General features: G+C 40.4%; 1 protein-coding gene across 5 annotated transcripts in view; it reads right to left on the reverse strand.

The window, feature by feature from the left end:
- Positions 1-16,610, reverse strand: part of sspo (SCO-spondin) — a 104,628-nt gene that overhangs the window by 4,209 nt on the left and 83,809 nt on the right. For 2 of the 5 annotated variants that reach the window (XM_028568803.1, XM_028568802.1), the window contains exons 104-114: positions 14,562-14,723; positions 14,311-14,427; positions 14,029-14,167; positions 13,593-13,789; positions 11,421-11,591; positions 10,959-11,086; positions 10,658-10,812; positions 9,761-9,807; positions 8,080-8,244; positions 5,400-5,609; positions 3,581-3,678 (exon numbers count right to left, since the gene is read on the reverse strand). In XM_028568803.1, coding sequence (XP_028424604.1) covers positions 3,581-3,678; positions 5,400-5,609; positions 8,080-8,244; positions 9,761-9,807; positions 10,658-10,812; positions 10,959-11,086; positions 11,421-11,591; positions 13,593-13,789; positions 14,029-14,167; positions 14,311-14,427; positions 14,562-14,723 — 1,589 coding nt within the window. Of the gene's footprint in view, positions 1-3,580; positions 3,679-5,399; positions 5,610-8,079; positions 8,245-9,760; positions 9,808-9,990; positions 10,054-10,657; positions 10,813-10,958; positions 11,087-11,420; positions 11,592-13,592; positions 13,790-14,028; positions 14,168-14,310; positions 14,428-14,561; positions 14,724-16,610 lie in introns of those variants that run through there. The other 3 variants (XM_028568804.1, XM_028568805.1, XM_028568806.1) reach the window with 3 other exon arrangements.

The raw sequence follows: 16,610 nt of genomic DNA on the forward strand, positions 1-16,610 counted from the left end.
TAGTTTGTTTTACATCTGATATTTGGTAACCAAACCACTTCCACACTACTAAAGATGCTTCCCTTTTTGGAAGTAACTACCCACCACCATGGAGCCACACAACGCTATGACGTCATTACGTCATCCATGGACGTGTTTAAAAAACTCCTCAAAGACCACCTGTTCACCACAGCCTACAACTTTTGTTTTGTGAAAGGCCCTATATAAAGTTTTTATTAGTATGTCAACAAGCCAGAACAATGCCATTATCAAGATATTCATTTTTTGTATGACATTAAAAACATACCAATATTATCGCGAACAATATGATATGGCACACCCCTAATATACAGTACGCAGTTTTTGAAAGGACAACATCCAATACTCGGGGAAAAAAATAAATCAAAAACTAAGGTCCACCCAGGTGAAGCATTGCCACTGGGATAACATACCCAATACAAGTTTACAAATTATAAGCAACAGTTTGGTTGAGGTTGCTTATAATTAAAATGACAAGAATTACATGGACAACATATTAATTGTGTCAATATTTGTCTAAAAAAACAAAAAAGGAAATATCATCTCTGTGAGGCTGTACTCAAAAAGTGCTAACAATGGCAATGCTAGAATTCTGATAATATAATAATGTTTACCATGGTCACTATCGTAGTTTAGCATAGGAGATGCTAACATTTGCTAATCAGCCAAAGCTAGTGAAAATGTCATTAGTGTTGGGCATAAACCAAATAAATTTGACCTGATGATGGCTAGATGAAAAGTTATTAAAATGTATCTAAATTTCATGGTCATCGTGGCCATATTTTAATGAGCCATTTGCAGTTTCACTGTACCGGCCGTGTGTACTTAGACTTGCATGGCTTAATCTTTGAGACAAGCATATGCTACTGGCAGGATCAACCAGGTAGCCCTGGGGAGGCTCAGTGGGTAGAACAGGCGCACATATACTGAGAGGTTAACGTCTCGACGCAGAGGTCCAGGGTTGGAATCCGACCTGAGACGAGTTCCTGCATGTCTTCCCCCTCTCTCTTCCCTTTCTCACCTAGCTGTCCTATTAATTAAAGGCGGAAAAGCCCAAAAAAATAATCTTTAAATGTCACAGTCATCCATCTAGTAGTTGTTGAGATATTTCAGTTGGGACCAAAGTGGCGGGCTGACCAACATGCCCTAAAACCCACATAAAGATCAACAATAGCGAGAGAGCGAGACAGTGACGTTAAGGACACAAAGGATGTAGACAGAGGGAGCGAAGCCACTGAGGAAGAGAGATCCAGAACAGTCCTGAGAAAACCCGTGTTGTGTGTGTGTGTGTGTGTGTGTGTGTGTGTGTGTGTCTAATGCAGCAAGGGGTAGAAATTGTGTGAAAAGTGGATTCCTGGTTATTTCAAATGAAAGGGCACATGGCATTTAAAGTAAAGGGTAGTCCAATGTGTGTCGTCTACAGGTTGTGAGATAGACATCAGAGCTCTATTAATGTGTCTGGTACAGAAAGAGAAATGAGCTGAAAACATCCTGATAACTTTTATCACCCAATATAATAACAAACCTTCAATCCATTACGTTAAAAAGGGCCAGCTGAAGGAATATTGGGAGATTTCATTTACTTGGGCTTTTCCGCCTTTAATTAGATTGGACAGCTAGGTGAGGTATAAACCTCTCAGTATATGTGCTCCTGCTCTACCCACTGAGCCAAACTGGCCACGGGAGATTTCATTTTCCTTAAAGCATTATAGTGAAAGAGATACTAACCAGATATTTGACCAACTTTGTGTCATAATAATATAATATTAATAATGGTCAACTTCCCTTCATCTTACCAGTGCCATGAACTCCCTACTCACGGGCCGGAGACAAACCTCCAAGTTTGACCCAAAACAAGGTATTTCCCAGGGCCTATTACTTGAACTTGAGACTAGACTTCCACATACGGAAGGAGTATTGAAGTGGATTTCTATAGAATATATAGAAACCAAGATTTGGTTGCTCTATTGTCCATTTCTTGCCTAAAATGTTTTCAGAAACATATTTCAGCTTAGTGTTGCTAACTGTTGTACAAGATTGTTTGTTACCAGCCGGCTGCCATTCTGTGTCAATATGGACAAGCTTGACGTGCTTGCATTACCCCACCAGCGGGAGAGTTTCTTGGTCTGGTGCGGTTTTCTACCTTTTGAGCAAAAGGGAATATCACAGCTTCTTTTTCTGTTTTCTCTGGACACTATGCACCAATTTCAAAAAACGTTTGTGCCATTCTACTGCATAGACAGCTCAGTTTTATCAAAAGACCCTCTTTCCAGCAGTAAAATACTTCTTTAACTATAAGCTGAGTCATAAATGACAGAATGCCACTTCTCAGCCTGTCAGGAGAGGGAACACTGTGCAATAAATGACATGTTTATTTTATTTTCATATTGACCGGGATAAGGAGTGCACTGAGGCATAACTTAGTGCTGCCAGGGGAGGTGAGGGATACACAACTCCGAGTCCCTCCAGAAACAACAGTGTACCAGTGTACACCACAGGTGGAACACTCAGTAGACGGTTTACTTTGTGGAGCTCACAGTGCAATCAACCTCTCCTTTTTTTCTTCATCTAGTTTCTACAGAGAACATACATAATTGAACACTTGGCTCAACATCTTTTGTAAAATGACCAGCTGTTAACCACTCATACAGTATGCACACAATTTAGCTTTATTTGTGAAATGAAGTCATTTTTTTCTGTGATGTGCTCTCACTAACAATGACAAGCATGCACTGGTACCCATAATCCCTCATGCACGACAATCCAATTACCCAAACCATATGCAAAAAGTTAATCTTTTTTAATTCTTCAAATCTAAAGAAGATGCTATACTTGACATATAATGCTCTTAAATCTGACTAAAAATTTCAACTGTAACTAAAAGTGTGCTTTACATAACATACATTAATTTTACAGAACAGGTTTCAGCATTGCCAAAAAGTTGATATGTTATATTGAAATGAAATTCAGTTACGCTTAATGAGGAAACCAGGTTTCAGTATTTCATGGCAGGAAGAAGGGCATGGTAAAGGAAGAAGTGCAGGCTTGTGGGAGGATCGGACAGTCAGGTATTGATCTACTTCAGCCAGCGACTTGCAGAGAACATCCCACACATTCTTGAGGGAGCAAAGCATCTCTCGCTCAGAGTAATTGAGATGTTTGTGACCAACAGAGACGCTGCATGAACTGTACCACCCCGGGATAGGAGTGGCGGTTGAGTTGACAGATGTGTTTGTCTGAGAGACTGATCGTGCATCTGTATGTGAACCCTGATCTAGCTTTACAGTAAGACTCATTCAGTCTGTTTGCCAGGCGACACATTCTACTGTAAAGAGAGATGAAGCTGCATAAACAGATGCATGATCAGTGATATTAAATGATTTATCAGCTGGTAGAGATTTTGTTATACGCTTCCTACTAAGGTAACTATCCCTCTAATGTGTATATTAGGCCATTAAGAGCAATGTTGCAAGCAAGAGATCTTTAAAGCAATATTTACAGGATTTCTGCCTTAATGCCTCAGATGTCAATTTAGTACTGAGTGTCAGTGTGTGTGCCTTACCTCATCACAGTTGAGTGGCGGACATCTTAACTGGCACAGTTTCTTCCCGTTCACACAGTGACATGTCACACAGCCTTCATCCCACTCTGATCCGGCCTGGCTCACATTAACAAAAACACACACAATGTTAATATTTACTTACTAGACTTTAGAAATGCAGGAAATATGAAGATCCCTCAATAGCCTGTTAGTCTGTCAGTTCAACTGTTCAGGTTTGACAAAGTGCAACTGGTCATAGCACAGGATGAAGCTCTGCCTGCATAGTTTAGGTTATGGAGGCCCTTTATGATGCTGTAATCATAACATTAAAAAATAATACAGATTACATTATGTATTTTTAAGGAAACTGCATAGTTTTAATGCAGACAACAACTCTGACATTGTTTTATTTAACTTTCATTCAGAGTGTGGTGACTTTCGCCATCCAGTGGAGGGGGGGGGGGTCTTTCTGTCTAGAACAGGAACATGCTGGACAAGGTGACTCAAATGGGCAGGGAAATTACTGGATCCGATGTTAAAAGCATCTGCAACCTCACAGAACAGTATACCCTCAATCTGGCCCTGAGGATACTGGGGGCTCCATCCCACCCACTATGCTCAGAGTTTTCCCCCCTCCCCTCTGGACGTAGATTTCGAATGACCCTAACAAAAAACAAATGTGCCATTACATTATTTGTGCCGAGGAGCATTCAGTTACTGAACAGATCAGACACAGGCACATAGACATTTTATAATGTGCACTATTGATTATTTATTTATTTATTTATTAAGTCATCTTAGCTATTGGACTGATGATTGCGTGTCACCACCATTGCTGCATTGTTGTTGTTGTTGTTTATGTTGTGTTTTCTGTATCCTCTACGCCTTCTTTGTAGTTGGATGTTTGGTGTGGTTTTTATTGTTTATGGTTATGTACTTTTGTATGTGCTTAATGTTTAATTTTGCAAAACAAATTTCCCTCGGGGAAATAAAGGTTTCATTCATTCATTCCGTGTGTGTTAGCTATTGGAATCATTAACAGTGCCCAGTTTTTACCCGTACAAAGGCACCAACTAGGGAGTGCCTTTGTGGCTCACACAGACATTTGGCTTAATAGTCATGAGGTAGTTAATTAGAAAACCATAGAGGGTCTTTATATTGACATTAGTCATCACCAGCTGACAGACAGTGGGAGAGAAACAGTGTAGACAGGTGGAAAGAAAGAGAGTAAGATAGGAAGAATGACAGAGGGGTAGATGAAGGAAGAGAAAGAAAGAAAGAGGAAGACTGAGGGAGAATGGGGATGAAAAGAAAAGCGATGGAGAAAGTGAGGGATTGAACACGAATCCTGTAATGAAAGCACAAGAGGTACTAGTGAGGAATAAAACAGAGGTTACGTATGGGTGGAGAAATAAAAAAACAAAGAGAGAATAAAAGGCCTGAAGAAGAACGATCACGAGGGGGATGTGACCTCTTGTCAGTGTATGATTAACTCTTATAATCCTATAATATCCCTTCCTTCATAAATAATTTCTGGCAGGCTTGCCCAGTTGCGGTCCCAGTGCCGGCTTTTTACGCCACTTCCTACATAATTGATTAGGCTGAGAGGTGGAAAGGCACTGTGGTGTAATGTGGCCCGTGGGGCACGTCACTCATCTTCTAATAGGCCCTGAGTAAATAACACAATGAGACCATGGTAATGGTAAGGTTCAGATGCACGACACAATGAGGCAGACACAATGAGTCAAAGCTGCCAAGTTAGCTGGGCAGAAGATGTTTGTTTACTTTGAGTGTAAGCCAGTGTGTGCGTGTGTGTGTGTGTGTGTGTGTGTGTGTGTCTCCCGCAGGATGCCCTGGTCATGGCAGGGACAGAGGGCGGGGATGACACACACCCCCTCAGTGTTGCGGTAAAGCCCCTCCCCACACACGCAGCCCTCGATGGAGCGGCTGCAGTTGACAGGAGAGGAGGAGTAAATGTCTTGGCAGCTCCTCTCGCACAGCGGGACCTCCTCCGACGCGCTCCTCTTCCACTGCTCCCCGTCAGGACACGCTACGGGGGAAGAGGAGAGGGAAAGGAGTGAGAACAGTGAAAGAGGAGGGAAGATGAGACAGAAAGATGGTAGGATGGAGAGGGGAAATTATGGAGAGAATTTAATGATACATTGGTGGGGGAAAGGGAGGACGGGGAATCAAAAGGGGGTGGAGACAGAAATGTAATTGTCGTTTTTTTTATTTTAAATAAAGGTCCAAGCTGGTAACTTCATCATAACAGGATAGTCAGGATGAGCCAAAAAAATAAAGCCTCAACAGGAAAAAAGTCAAACAGGAATGAATAAGTCACTGATAAGCCACAATTACGCACAGCAGATCCACTGGTTTAATGTTGTGTTACCAGCATCAGACTGTTGTGAACTAACCACAGAGCCCCTTTGTGTGTGACTCCACAGCAAACGTGTTGTTTTAATTAATTATTGTGCACAGGTGTGTCCTAATTAACAAAAAGAAACTTTGTCACTCGCGTATCACACAGCACAAACACTGTTCGACACAAAACACAATGATGCTGAAGCAAAAGCAGATTTATTCCACCAAAATGCCCCAACAAAAAAAGGAGCCCGCAAGCCTCAGTTACACCACTAGTGCAAACCCTTAAGCTTCTTTTTATTAAAGATTATTTGGTAACACTTTACTTGAAGGTATCTACAGTACAGGCCAAAAGTTTGGACACACCTTCTCATTCAATGTGTTTCTTTATTTTCATGACTATTTACATTGTAGATTCTCACTGAAGGCATCAAAACTATGAATGAACACATATGGAATTATGAACTTAACAAAAAAGTGTGAAATAACTGAAAACATGTCTTATATTTTAGATTCTTCAAAGTAGCCACCCTTTGCTTTTTTTGATAACTCTGCAAACCCTTGGTGTTCTCTCAATGAGCTTCATGAGGTAGTCACCTGAAATGGTTTTACCTTCACAGGTTTGCTTTGTCAGGGTTAATTAGTGGAATTTCTTCCCTTATTAATAAAAAAGCAAAATGGTGGCTACTCTATAAGACATGTTTTCAGTTATTTCACAATTTTTTGTTAAGTACATAATTTTATATGTGTTCATTCATAGTTGTTATGCCTTCAGTGAGAATCTACAATGTAAATAGTCATGAAAATAAAAAGGAAACGCATTGAATGAGAAGGTGTGTCCAAACTTTTGGCCTGTACTGTACATAAGAGTGACATGACACTGTCACGAACACATGGACCCTAACTCTAACCCTAACCATAACTTGTCATGACAAAAACCAAATAACACTTACTAAAAGAAATGTTTAGGACGTGTTTATAATGTTTATGACACCTTCCTGAGAGTGTCATGTCACTCTTATGTAGATACCTTCAAATAAAGTGTAACCGATTATTTTTTGGCCATTTTTAGGCCTTTATTTGACAGGACAGCTGAAGGCATGAAAGGGGAGAGAGAGGGGGAATGACATGCAGCAAAGGGCCGCAGGTTGGAGTCGAACCCTGGCCCGCTGCGTCAAGGAGTAAACCTCTATATATGGGCGCCTGCTCTACCAACTGAGCTATCCGGGCGCCCAGCATCGGCTTTTTTTTAATACAGCCAGTATTTGTCAAAGACTTTAGCTCATGCTGCGATCTGTGTACACTGTGTTGTTGTGGAGATAGGTCTGGCAATGTGATATACAGATGGCCTACCCGTTTTGCCCCTTTCACACCAATGGACGTGGTGAGAACATTTCTCTTTGTTTGATTTCATTTAAAGTACAGATGGGCTTTGCTGTTGTCTTCACGACTCATTTTAAAATAGACAGAGAGAAAAAAGAGAGATGTGTTCTACACGGCAGCCACACTGAACTGCAGTCTGCAGACGAATGGATGTCGCTCGCTTGCCACCGCTGTGCCACTGTTGTTAACTACAACTACAACTTTCATACAATATGGCTATCATTACATTTTTTAAAGACATCCATAATAATTGGAACAATTATCACTTTTCCACATTTCTTACAACTTCACCTTCTTACACATTTTAACCAGCAATCCAGTTTAGCTTTAGCATTAGCTTTTAAAAAAAGAAGAAAACTTTAATTATTCCATGTTTTTTGCATTAGTGGTGTTATTGAACTTGTCAATGAAATTCATACTTATTAAAACCATTCCCACTTTTCCAACTATTCTCACTACTTCAATTTCTTCTTACAGATTAAAGCCATTAATCCAGTTTAGCTTCAGCAATTTAGCTATTCAGCATTCACATGCATTTTCTGCAGGAAATGCATTTTCTCACATAGGTCTCCTATAATGACAATTCTATTAGGCATTACATACATAGATTTTTCCATTCTATCTAGCATAAGCACTATAATTCTACAGTGAGCTGTAAGTACTTTTTTGAGCAACTGTTACAATATAATATAATCATTTTTTAGCAGCTTAGTCACAATTGATTCGCCACAATGAACAATAAAACGTCCTTCATCTCCCCTCTTCACACTCACCACAGTCAGGGGCCATGCAGGTTTTTGTGCGGTGGTCAGGGCCCTCACATGGGGCCCCTCCGTACTGGCTGGGCTGCAGGATGCTTCTGGTGGAGATCTGTTGCCCAGTACCACAGCTTGCTGAGCACGGACTCCACTGGGACCAGCTGGACCACTCACAGTCCTCTGCAGGGGGAGAGGGTGGGAGAAAAATATCAACACACTTAGGTCAGTGTTAGTTTTACATTAATTTACCTGCAGCAATAAAGCAGCATTTAGAAGGATGTGTCAACTGAGCACTAATCCTCAGCTCGGCCAAATAAAACTACAATTACAGATATTAAGCCCACATTGTTTTTTTTATTAAAGCCATTTGTTAACGGCAACATCTACTACTAATAATGCTGAATGAAACAATAAGATTATGCAATTTTTTTTTTCATTAATGTGTACATTTCTGGACAAAGTCTCATTAAAGACAGCTTGCTGTATTTTTAGATTTGGTTTCAGAGGTCTCTTGGAGAAAATTGAGGAGGCAAGAAAAAGGACTCCCACACAAAAACCCTAATACACGTTTGTATCATTCTGTTGTCTGTCTGAAAGAGACAGAACCTGTTGGGGGTTGAAGGCAAATTCCAGTAATTGTCAACCCGGATCTTATTTTTGTTGTCTATTATTACAATTGGTCATGATAACACTTACTCATTAACTCCTTTGTAGAGATTTGGGAATCACCTACTCTGGCAAGAACAACCACCGACTGTATTCATGCACAAACAGCAGTTTCTATTCATGTGGGAATGTGCTCACTTTGGATTTATCTTACGTGCACGCTAGAAGAGGAGTAGCAAATGTCAAAAGACGGTTCATGACAGCAAGTTTCCCCAATTAGTAATGATCAAAATCAAGCACATACTTTGTAGTTTTAAATGGAATGACACCATCCAATAAAGGGAGAGCAATTGCTCCACAACTAATATCTAGTGTGTTTTACTGGGTTAGTTTTTTGTACAGTTACACCGATTACGAGTCAGATTCTTATAATACTATCGTATTGAAGTTTAAAATTCTGGTATCGTGACCACCTATGTGCTGTCATTACCACAATCACTTTTTGTTTTTCTAACAACATGATAAATGAAGTAACTGAAGTTCTATTAAAAGTTGAAGGAGGCAACACTCTTTAAACACTGAGTGTGTATAACTCCCAGGTTGACAAATACCTGAATTGCCCTTTAAACTCTGCTGTTAAACACCGCTCTCTGAGAAAGGGGGATTTCACTATGGCCAAATCCAGTAGAGAGAAGACAGAAGGATGATAAAAGGCCCTGCTGGTCAAATCATGACATATATAAACCTAATCTTTTATGAAGATATGAGGGGTTGCACTTTGTGACACTCTGCTCCCCATCCTCTTTTTATCTCTCTCTCCCCCTGCTAGTTTAAGATGGTATCAGCTGTTTACGAAACAAAAACCCAGTAATGGCCTTGGTAGGCTGTGATTGATGTGACTGTCGCTCAGTTATTTGAGCCAACTGTTGCAGCAGCTGTTACTAACTACAGATAGGTTGACATGTCTATCATGGTCCTGACAGTTCAACCACTGATTATTGTTGCTGATGCTGTCAATGCTAGAACCGAGGGGCCTATAAAGTGCAAGAAATGCGTTCAGTAAGAACAGCTGTGAGGGAGAATCACTCACCATCACAGAACTTGGAGGTACAGTTGAACACTCCTCTTTGGCACACACTGGAGAAAGAAGAATCAGGTGAGTGAAATAATATGAGGGGAAACCAGCAAGGCTAATATTATTGAACACGGAGATACCAAAGCAAGCATCATATCACACAGCTGAGCCCATCAGAATATATCAAATGAGTATCAACACACTGTGAGGGAGATGAGATGACTTACCCGTACCTGTACGGCATGTCTGCTGCATGCCGGCCTATCTATTACAGCAGATATCACTGTAGCAGACCAGATTGTTGTTGACTGTATAGTTTGAGAGAGACAGTGAAACTCAACTCTGCCAATGATCCGTGACACTATCAGAAATCAAGTTACTTGGGATATCTTGGTACATTTATGATAAATAAATTAGACCATGGTCAACTTCACAGTGGCACTGCTTGTACTTAGGGTTGGGTACCGTTCACTTTTCTTTTTTTTTTACCGGAGCCCGGAATTTGGTTCCGGTACCCAACGGTACCTTTTTTCGCTACTTTCCCTCTGTAATAACAAAAAAATAATTTCAGTTGTAAAATTAATTCCAAACCTATTTATCCTATTTACTTAGAACACTTTACACGCCACACAAAATAAAACACCTCCCTCTCCCCTCCCAAACCCGTCCCTAAAAACAATCTAATAATTATTCATTTATTACGCGGCACCATATCTTTTATTCTTGTATTTGCATCATATTATTATTATTATTATTATTATTATTATTATTATTATTATTATTATTAATTCATGAATATGTGAGTATATAACCAGGTCCAAATCCTACAGGACAGTCTGGCTGCTCACAGCACGGCTGGCTGAAAAATAATTGTTAAATCAGTGAATGCATGGATGAAACCGTGTGAATTACCATGTGTTGCAGAGGTGCTGAATGACCGTCCCAGGTGGCTGCAGAGCTTCTGTGATCTGCTCAGTACTGACATTCCAGCGCTGGTCACCAGTCGGCAGGGACAGCGGTGAACAGGGACAGTCAGCGTGAGACACACAGGAGCCTTCATGCAACACCTATGAGGGAAACAGTGAGACTAGAAAAATCTGATCTTATCGGGGGTAAAATACAATTCTATCACAGCAATCCAACTACACCCACCCCCCCCACACACACACACACACACACACACACACACACACACACACACGCGTGTTCCGACCTGTCCAGGAGGGCAGTGGCACCCAGGGGTGCAGGCTCCAGGTAAACACTGAGTGTGTGGCCAAAGGTCCTCACAGGTATATGGACAGGAACCTGAACAGTTACTAAACACCTGCCCAGTAGGACACCCTGCAACACACATAGAATGATTAACATACAATGAATTACATCATGTCTCATATATATTTCAATACACAAATATGTGTGTGTTTTTTCTCTATGCACACTTTACAATATATGTCTTCAGAACAGATTGTCTCATTTGAGGTCACATTTGAGGTCACACCTTTGACTGCATAACACTATAAATAAACTGCCAATATCACTCATTAAGCTTCTTATGAGTTGCATGGCAACCACTTAAGAAGAATTCAGTGGTAAACACTGAGTGCTTGGTAGAAATAAAGTACATAAATGTGCTCAATTTACGAATTTCAATGATGTGTGTGTTTTTGTTACCAACCAGGCAGGCAGCTTTTGGTGTTACAGACGGTGTGCTGTTCCAGTGGTCCAACACAGGACATCCCACCAGGCTCTGGCTCTCTAAGGACCGTCTTGTTCCGCATTGAAAACCCGCCGCCACACGTGGCGCTGCACTCACTCCAGGGTGACCACTCATTCAACAAACATCCCACTGGAGAAGAAAGGGAGGACACAGACAGTGGTGGAAGAAGTATTCAGATACTTTACTTAAGTAAAAATACAAATTCCACACTGTAAAAATCCTGCATTGAGAGTATTACTTAAGTAAAAGTATGTAAATATCACCAGGAAAATGTACTTTAAAGTGCTCATATTAGGCTCATTTTCAGGTTCATAATTGTATTTAAACGTTATAGCAGAATAGGTTGACATGGTTTAATTTTCAAAAAACATATTTTTGTTGTACTGCACATTGCTGCAGCTCATCTTTTCACCCTGTGTGTTGAGCTCTCTGTTTTAGCTACAGAGTGAGACATCTCCCTTCTGTTCCATCTTTGTTGGGAGTCGCACATGCTCAGTACCTAGGTAAGGACTACTAGCCAGTCAGAAGCAGAGTATGAGGGCGTGCCCTGACAGTACCTAGGTAAGGACTACTAGCCAGTCAGAAGCAGAGTATGAGGGGGTGCCATGCTAGCAGCTAGGTGAGCATTATAACGTTTGTCTCTGAAGTAAAGGCTGGACTACAGTAGAGCTGTTTGGAGCAGTTGGTGAACAGTGTTTTCTGTTGGAGATGGTAAGTCCCTTTGGGGGGGACTTTGGGCTTTTTCACTTTGTAAACCTATAACATGCACAAAAAAGATATATAACACAATAAAGGAAAAGGAAAAAGCCAAAAAGCATAATATGAGCACTTTAAGTATTAAAAGTAAAATTACTCAATGCAGACAAACCCTCACATTTTAGAAAGTGGAAACGATCCAAACAGTTCTGTCAATAAATTCAATTCAATTTTATTTATAGTATCAACAATCAACTAAGTGTTTAATCAGCTATTTTCAGCTGTACTTGTAGCATAATATTGTTGGGTTGTTTAATTTATGATTAAGCATCGAATTTTATAAACTACATGTGTTTTGTGTGCAGGAATCTCAATGTGTAAAGTAACTAGTAACTAAAGCTGTAACAGATGAATCTAGTGGAGTAAAAAGTCCAATATTTCTCTCTGAAATGTAGCGGAGGAGAAGTAGAAAGTGGCATGAAGAGAAAAGACTCAAGTAAAGTAGAAGTATTTCAAATTTGTACTTAAGTACAGTACTTGAGTAAATGTACTTAGCTACATTCCACCAATGGACACACATGGACAAATCTTTCCATATTTAGTTCCATATTCCATATTTAAAGCATCAATCTGATGCATTTTGAGATGCCTTTTTTGCCAACCAACAGTGTAATATTTCAATATGCACTCATTAAAGTTAATTTTGTCCATGTTGATATTAGCTGCTTTATTTACATTTATTAAAAAAAGGTTTATCTTTTCATATAGCTAGACGTCTAGACTCTGGGACAAGGCCGTTATGTTTAAATACCTGCCATGCTAATTCCAAACAGACAGCTTTGTCAAGGCAGTTTGGGCTTCAGATAGCTTTTACAAATCATGTTCCGCTATGAACGTGCACACACGTATTGTTTGTATCACGGTCGGTCAGTAAAGGCGCAGTCGCAATCGCAACGGTAGCGGTTCGTTTTTCAAAGTAACTGTGGCAACACCGTTTGTAACCAGCATCTAATGACTATTACTACTCAATTTGAGGCACCAAGTGCTAAACGGCTTCCCGTCTCCACCCTTTTCCTCTTGTCCTCTATTCATGCCCAGCGCCATTTGTTTTAACTACTTTCTCAACTAAATCCATAGACAGTATGGTTAAATCCAGCGCATCAAAACAAATCCCATGTGGACTTTTTAATTTATTTATTTTTCTAAAATAGTCATTTGCCAGAAATCGGGCACCAGGCCCGAGTACTTACACCCCCCCCTTAAACATTTTCTCATTGAATCTACACAATTCACGTAGGTCACCTATTTTGGTTTCAAAACAGCGAATTTTGCCGAAAGGGGAGTGATTTTCATGTCTGCTAGGTTGAACTAGGACGATGTACAAATGTTGGGAAATTGTCAAATGTGGATGTTAGTACTTGTTCCAAGTCAAACCTGGACATGATGGCAGATCACAGTTCTTTTTCTGCATGGTGTCATCACAGGAAGGACCGCCCTCTGTATCCTGGCAAAGGCGTGTCCTTGTCATCTGGCCACGGCCACAGGATGCTGAGCAGGAGCTCCATGGGTTCCATGGCTCATACACCGGACACTGAAGCTTGGTGCACACCAGAGTGCCGTTCTCACACACACTGCAGATGAAGGGGTGTTTCGAGAGGTGAGATAACAGCTGATCTCATGCTGGCAAAGTAAGCTATCTGATGCCTAGAATCAAGTATTACAGACCTGAACAGGCTGTAAAGTCTGATCTTAATGTTAGACATCCTCTACTAATATTACAGTTTAATTTAGATGCACTTTTCTACAAACTCAAACTTGTAATCTTGACTTTTCACAACTTATAATAAAATTCACACAAATCTGTTCTCACCAGGTGTTACAGTCCATGGAAAACTCCTCTTTAGACATGAACTCCAGCGTCCCGTTGCCTGATGGGATACCACAGCGACACTCTGTCACTGACACACAGTGGCCGTCCTGCAACAACTGTCCCTCCGGACACCGACAGCCTGAGAAATTTAAGAATAAAGTAGTACAATGAAAGACAGATAAAAAAAATTGAAAAAGAAAAAAAAAATAGAGAAACAGATATTTTGGTGGCTGATCCAGTAAGTCTTCTAAGGTACTGTTAAAGTCAAAATTCAAAGATCACCTGGATGACAGGCTTCTTGGAGACACTGCACATGCTCCCATAAGTCAGTGCAGCTACGAGGACAGTGATTGGCACAGCTCTCTTGGTAGGTCCGCCCCCTATCCTCACAGCGCTCACCTAGGGAACAAGGAAAATCAATCTTTCACAATTTTCACAAATAAAGTGATAAGAAAAGCTCACTGCATGTGCCACAAAAAGTGATGGTATGTAAATATCTAAGTCTAGTGAGTTTTAAAAAGGAGCAGTTGTACCTGGGCAGAGTCCTGTGTTGCAGCTTTGGGTCTGTGTCTGTTGGCTTTTACAGTGGGGTCCTGGAAGAGAGGCCAGGGGCTGTCTGTAGCGCTGCCTGACGCCACCGCTGCAAGGCTCTGCACAAGCTGTCCAAGCACTCCACACACTCCACTGACACAGATCTGGAAGGGTTAGAATGATTATCATAACCATCAACAAGTCTGTTCTCATCCTAATTAAAATGACTGTAATTGTCATGATGACTGCTGTAATAGCTGTAATTGTTGTAATCACCATCCTCGGTAACAAAAGCGTATTTACTGTTTATGGACTCCTGTACAAGCATCCTTGAGCTGGGGAAATGTCTGATTTATATCTTAGAGATAAGAGTTTCTTCTATTTATTCATAGTAAATTAAAACCTGTTCATCCTCACTGAGCAGATATCTGTAGATGTCTTGTATATATCTGGACTAACTATGAAGAAGTACAAAACTTCAAATATTTGACATAAGAATCAAACCGTCCATTGGGCATGGTATTAATTCAGAGACAATTCCATTCATGTCCAAAAGGGAAGGGCCAGAGAAGCATTAAGGGATGATAGAGTTGAGTTCAGGATGAATCATTCTTTGCACACAAATAAACCCCAAATCCAACCAACCATACAGTCTGTATCCCCACAGAAACATGGACAACAAACTAGTCCTTGCTTCAAATCCATTTTCCATTTTTAGTCCTTTGGGAAATAATGAATAGGGCAGCGGGGATGCACAATGCCATTTTGGATACTGATTGTTATTTCTTAAACTATCTACTGATGGTAACTATTATTCTCAAAAGGCAGCAGTGAACTGACTGTAAATTAAAAAGTGACTACTAGCCAGTCAGAAGCAGAGTATGAGGGTGTGCCCTGACAGTACCTAGGTAAGGACTACTAGCCAGTCAGAAGCAGAGTATGAGGGCGTGCCATGCTAGCAGCTAGGCGAGCATTATAACGTGTGTTCCAAAGTGACCACGTTTGTCTCTGAAGTAAAGGCTGGACTACAATAGAGCTGTTTGGAGCAGTTTGGGAACAGTGTTTTCTGTTGGAGATGGTAAGTCCCTTTGGGGGGACTTTGGGCTTTTTCACTTTGTAAACCTATAATGTGCACAAAAAGATGTATAAAACAATAAAGGGGAAAAGCCAAAAGCATAATATGAGCACTTTAAAGTTTTTCCAGAAATTCCAGATTAAAAATGTGTATACATGGTGTGACTTTCTGACATTTTTCCTAATCTGGTATTAATCTTACTTGCATTATAGAGACTACTTTGTTTCGATCTGTAATTCCACCTCCACTTCCATCTGAGCGCATAACAATTAGGTCCCCAAGGGTCCATTCCCGGGCCTCTTCTGTGCAACCTCTAAAACTATCTTCCACTAGCTCAGATTGTGGAAAACATACATCAATACATCCTACCATAATTATGTGAAGGACACAAATCATTACATAACAATATCACCAAGTCATCAAGTAGCTGTAAGACTATATCAAACATTTAAGCACTTATGTCTCAGCGGGAATTAGCATAGGCTCAACTACTGTAATTGTGTCTTTACACGTCTCTCCAAGAAGTTAATCCGGGAGGTGAATCTCATTCAGAACACTTCTGCTAAAGCTCTTACTAAGACTAAGAAAGTGGAATATATCAGCTCAGTTCTTAGGTCTTGGCACTGACGTCCAGTCTGTCATATAATAATAATAATCTTAAACGCAATGGTTTTGGGCTAAAATACATCTGATCTGAAGCTACAATTAAGACCTCTCTGGTCTTCTGGGACAGATCTGCTTACCATTCCCAGGGTCAAACTAAACAGAGAAGTTAGGGTAACACTTTACTTGAAGGTATCGACATAATCATGACATGACACTCATAACTATGACATGACACTGTCATGAACATGTCATAAACGTTATAAACAAGTCATAAATGTTTATGACTTCTGAAGTGTCATTCGGTTTTTGTCATGACAAGTTGACATTGTTTAGGTTGTCTTGAATACGACAACTTGACATTAATCAAAGC

Source organism: Perca flavescens, chromosome 22 (assembly GCF_004354835.1).
Source record: "Perca flavescens isolate YP-PL-M2 chromosome 22, PFLA_1.0, whole genome shotgun sequence".
Lineage (NCBI taxonomy): Eukaryota > Metazoa > Chordata > Actinopteri > Perciformes > Percidae > Perca > Perca flavescens.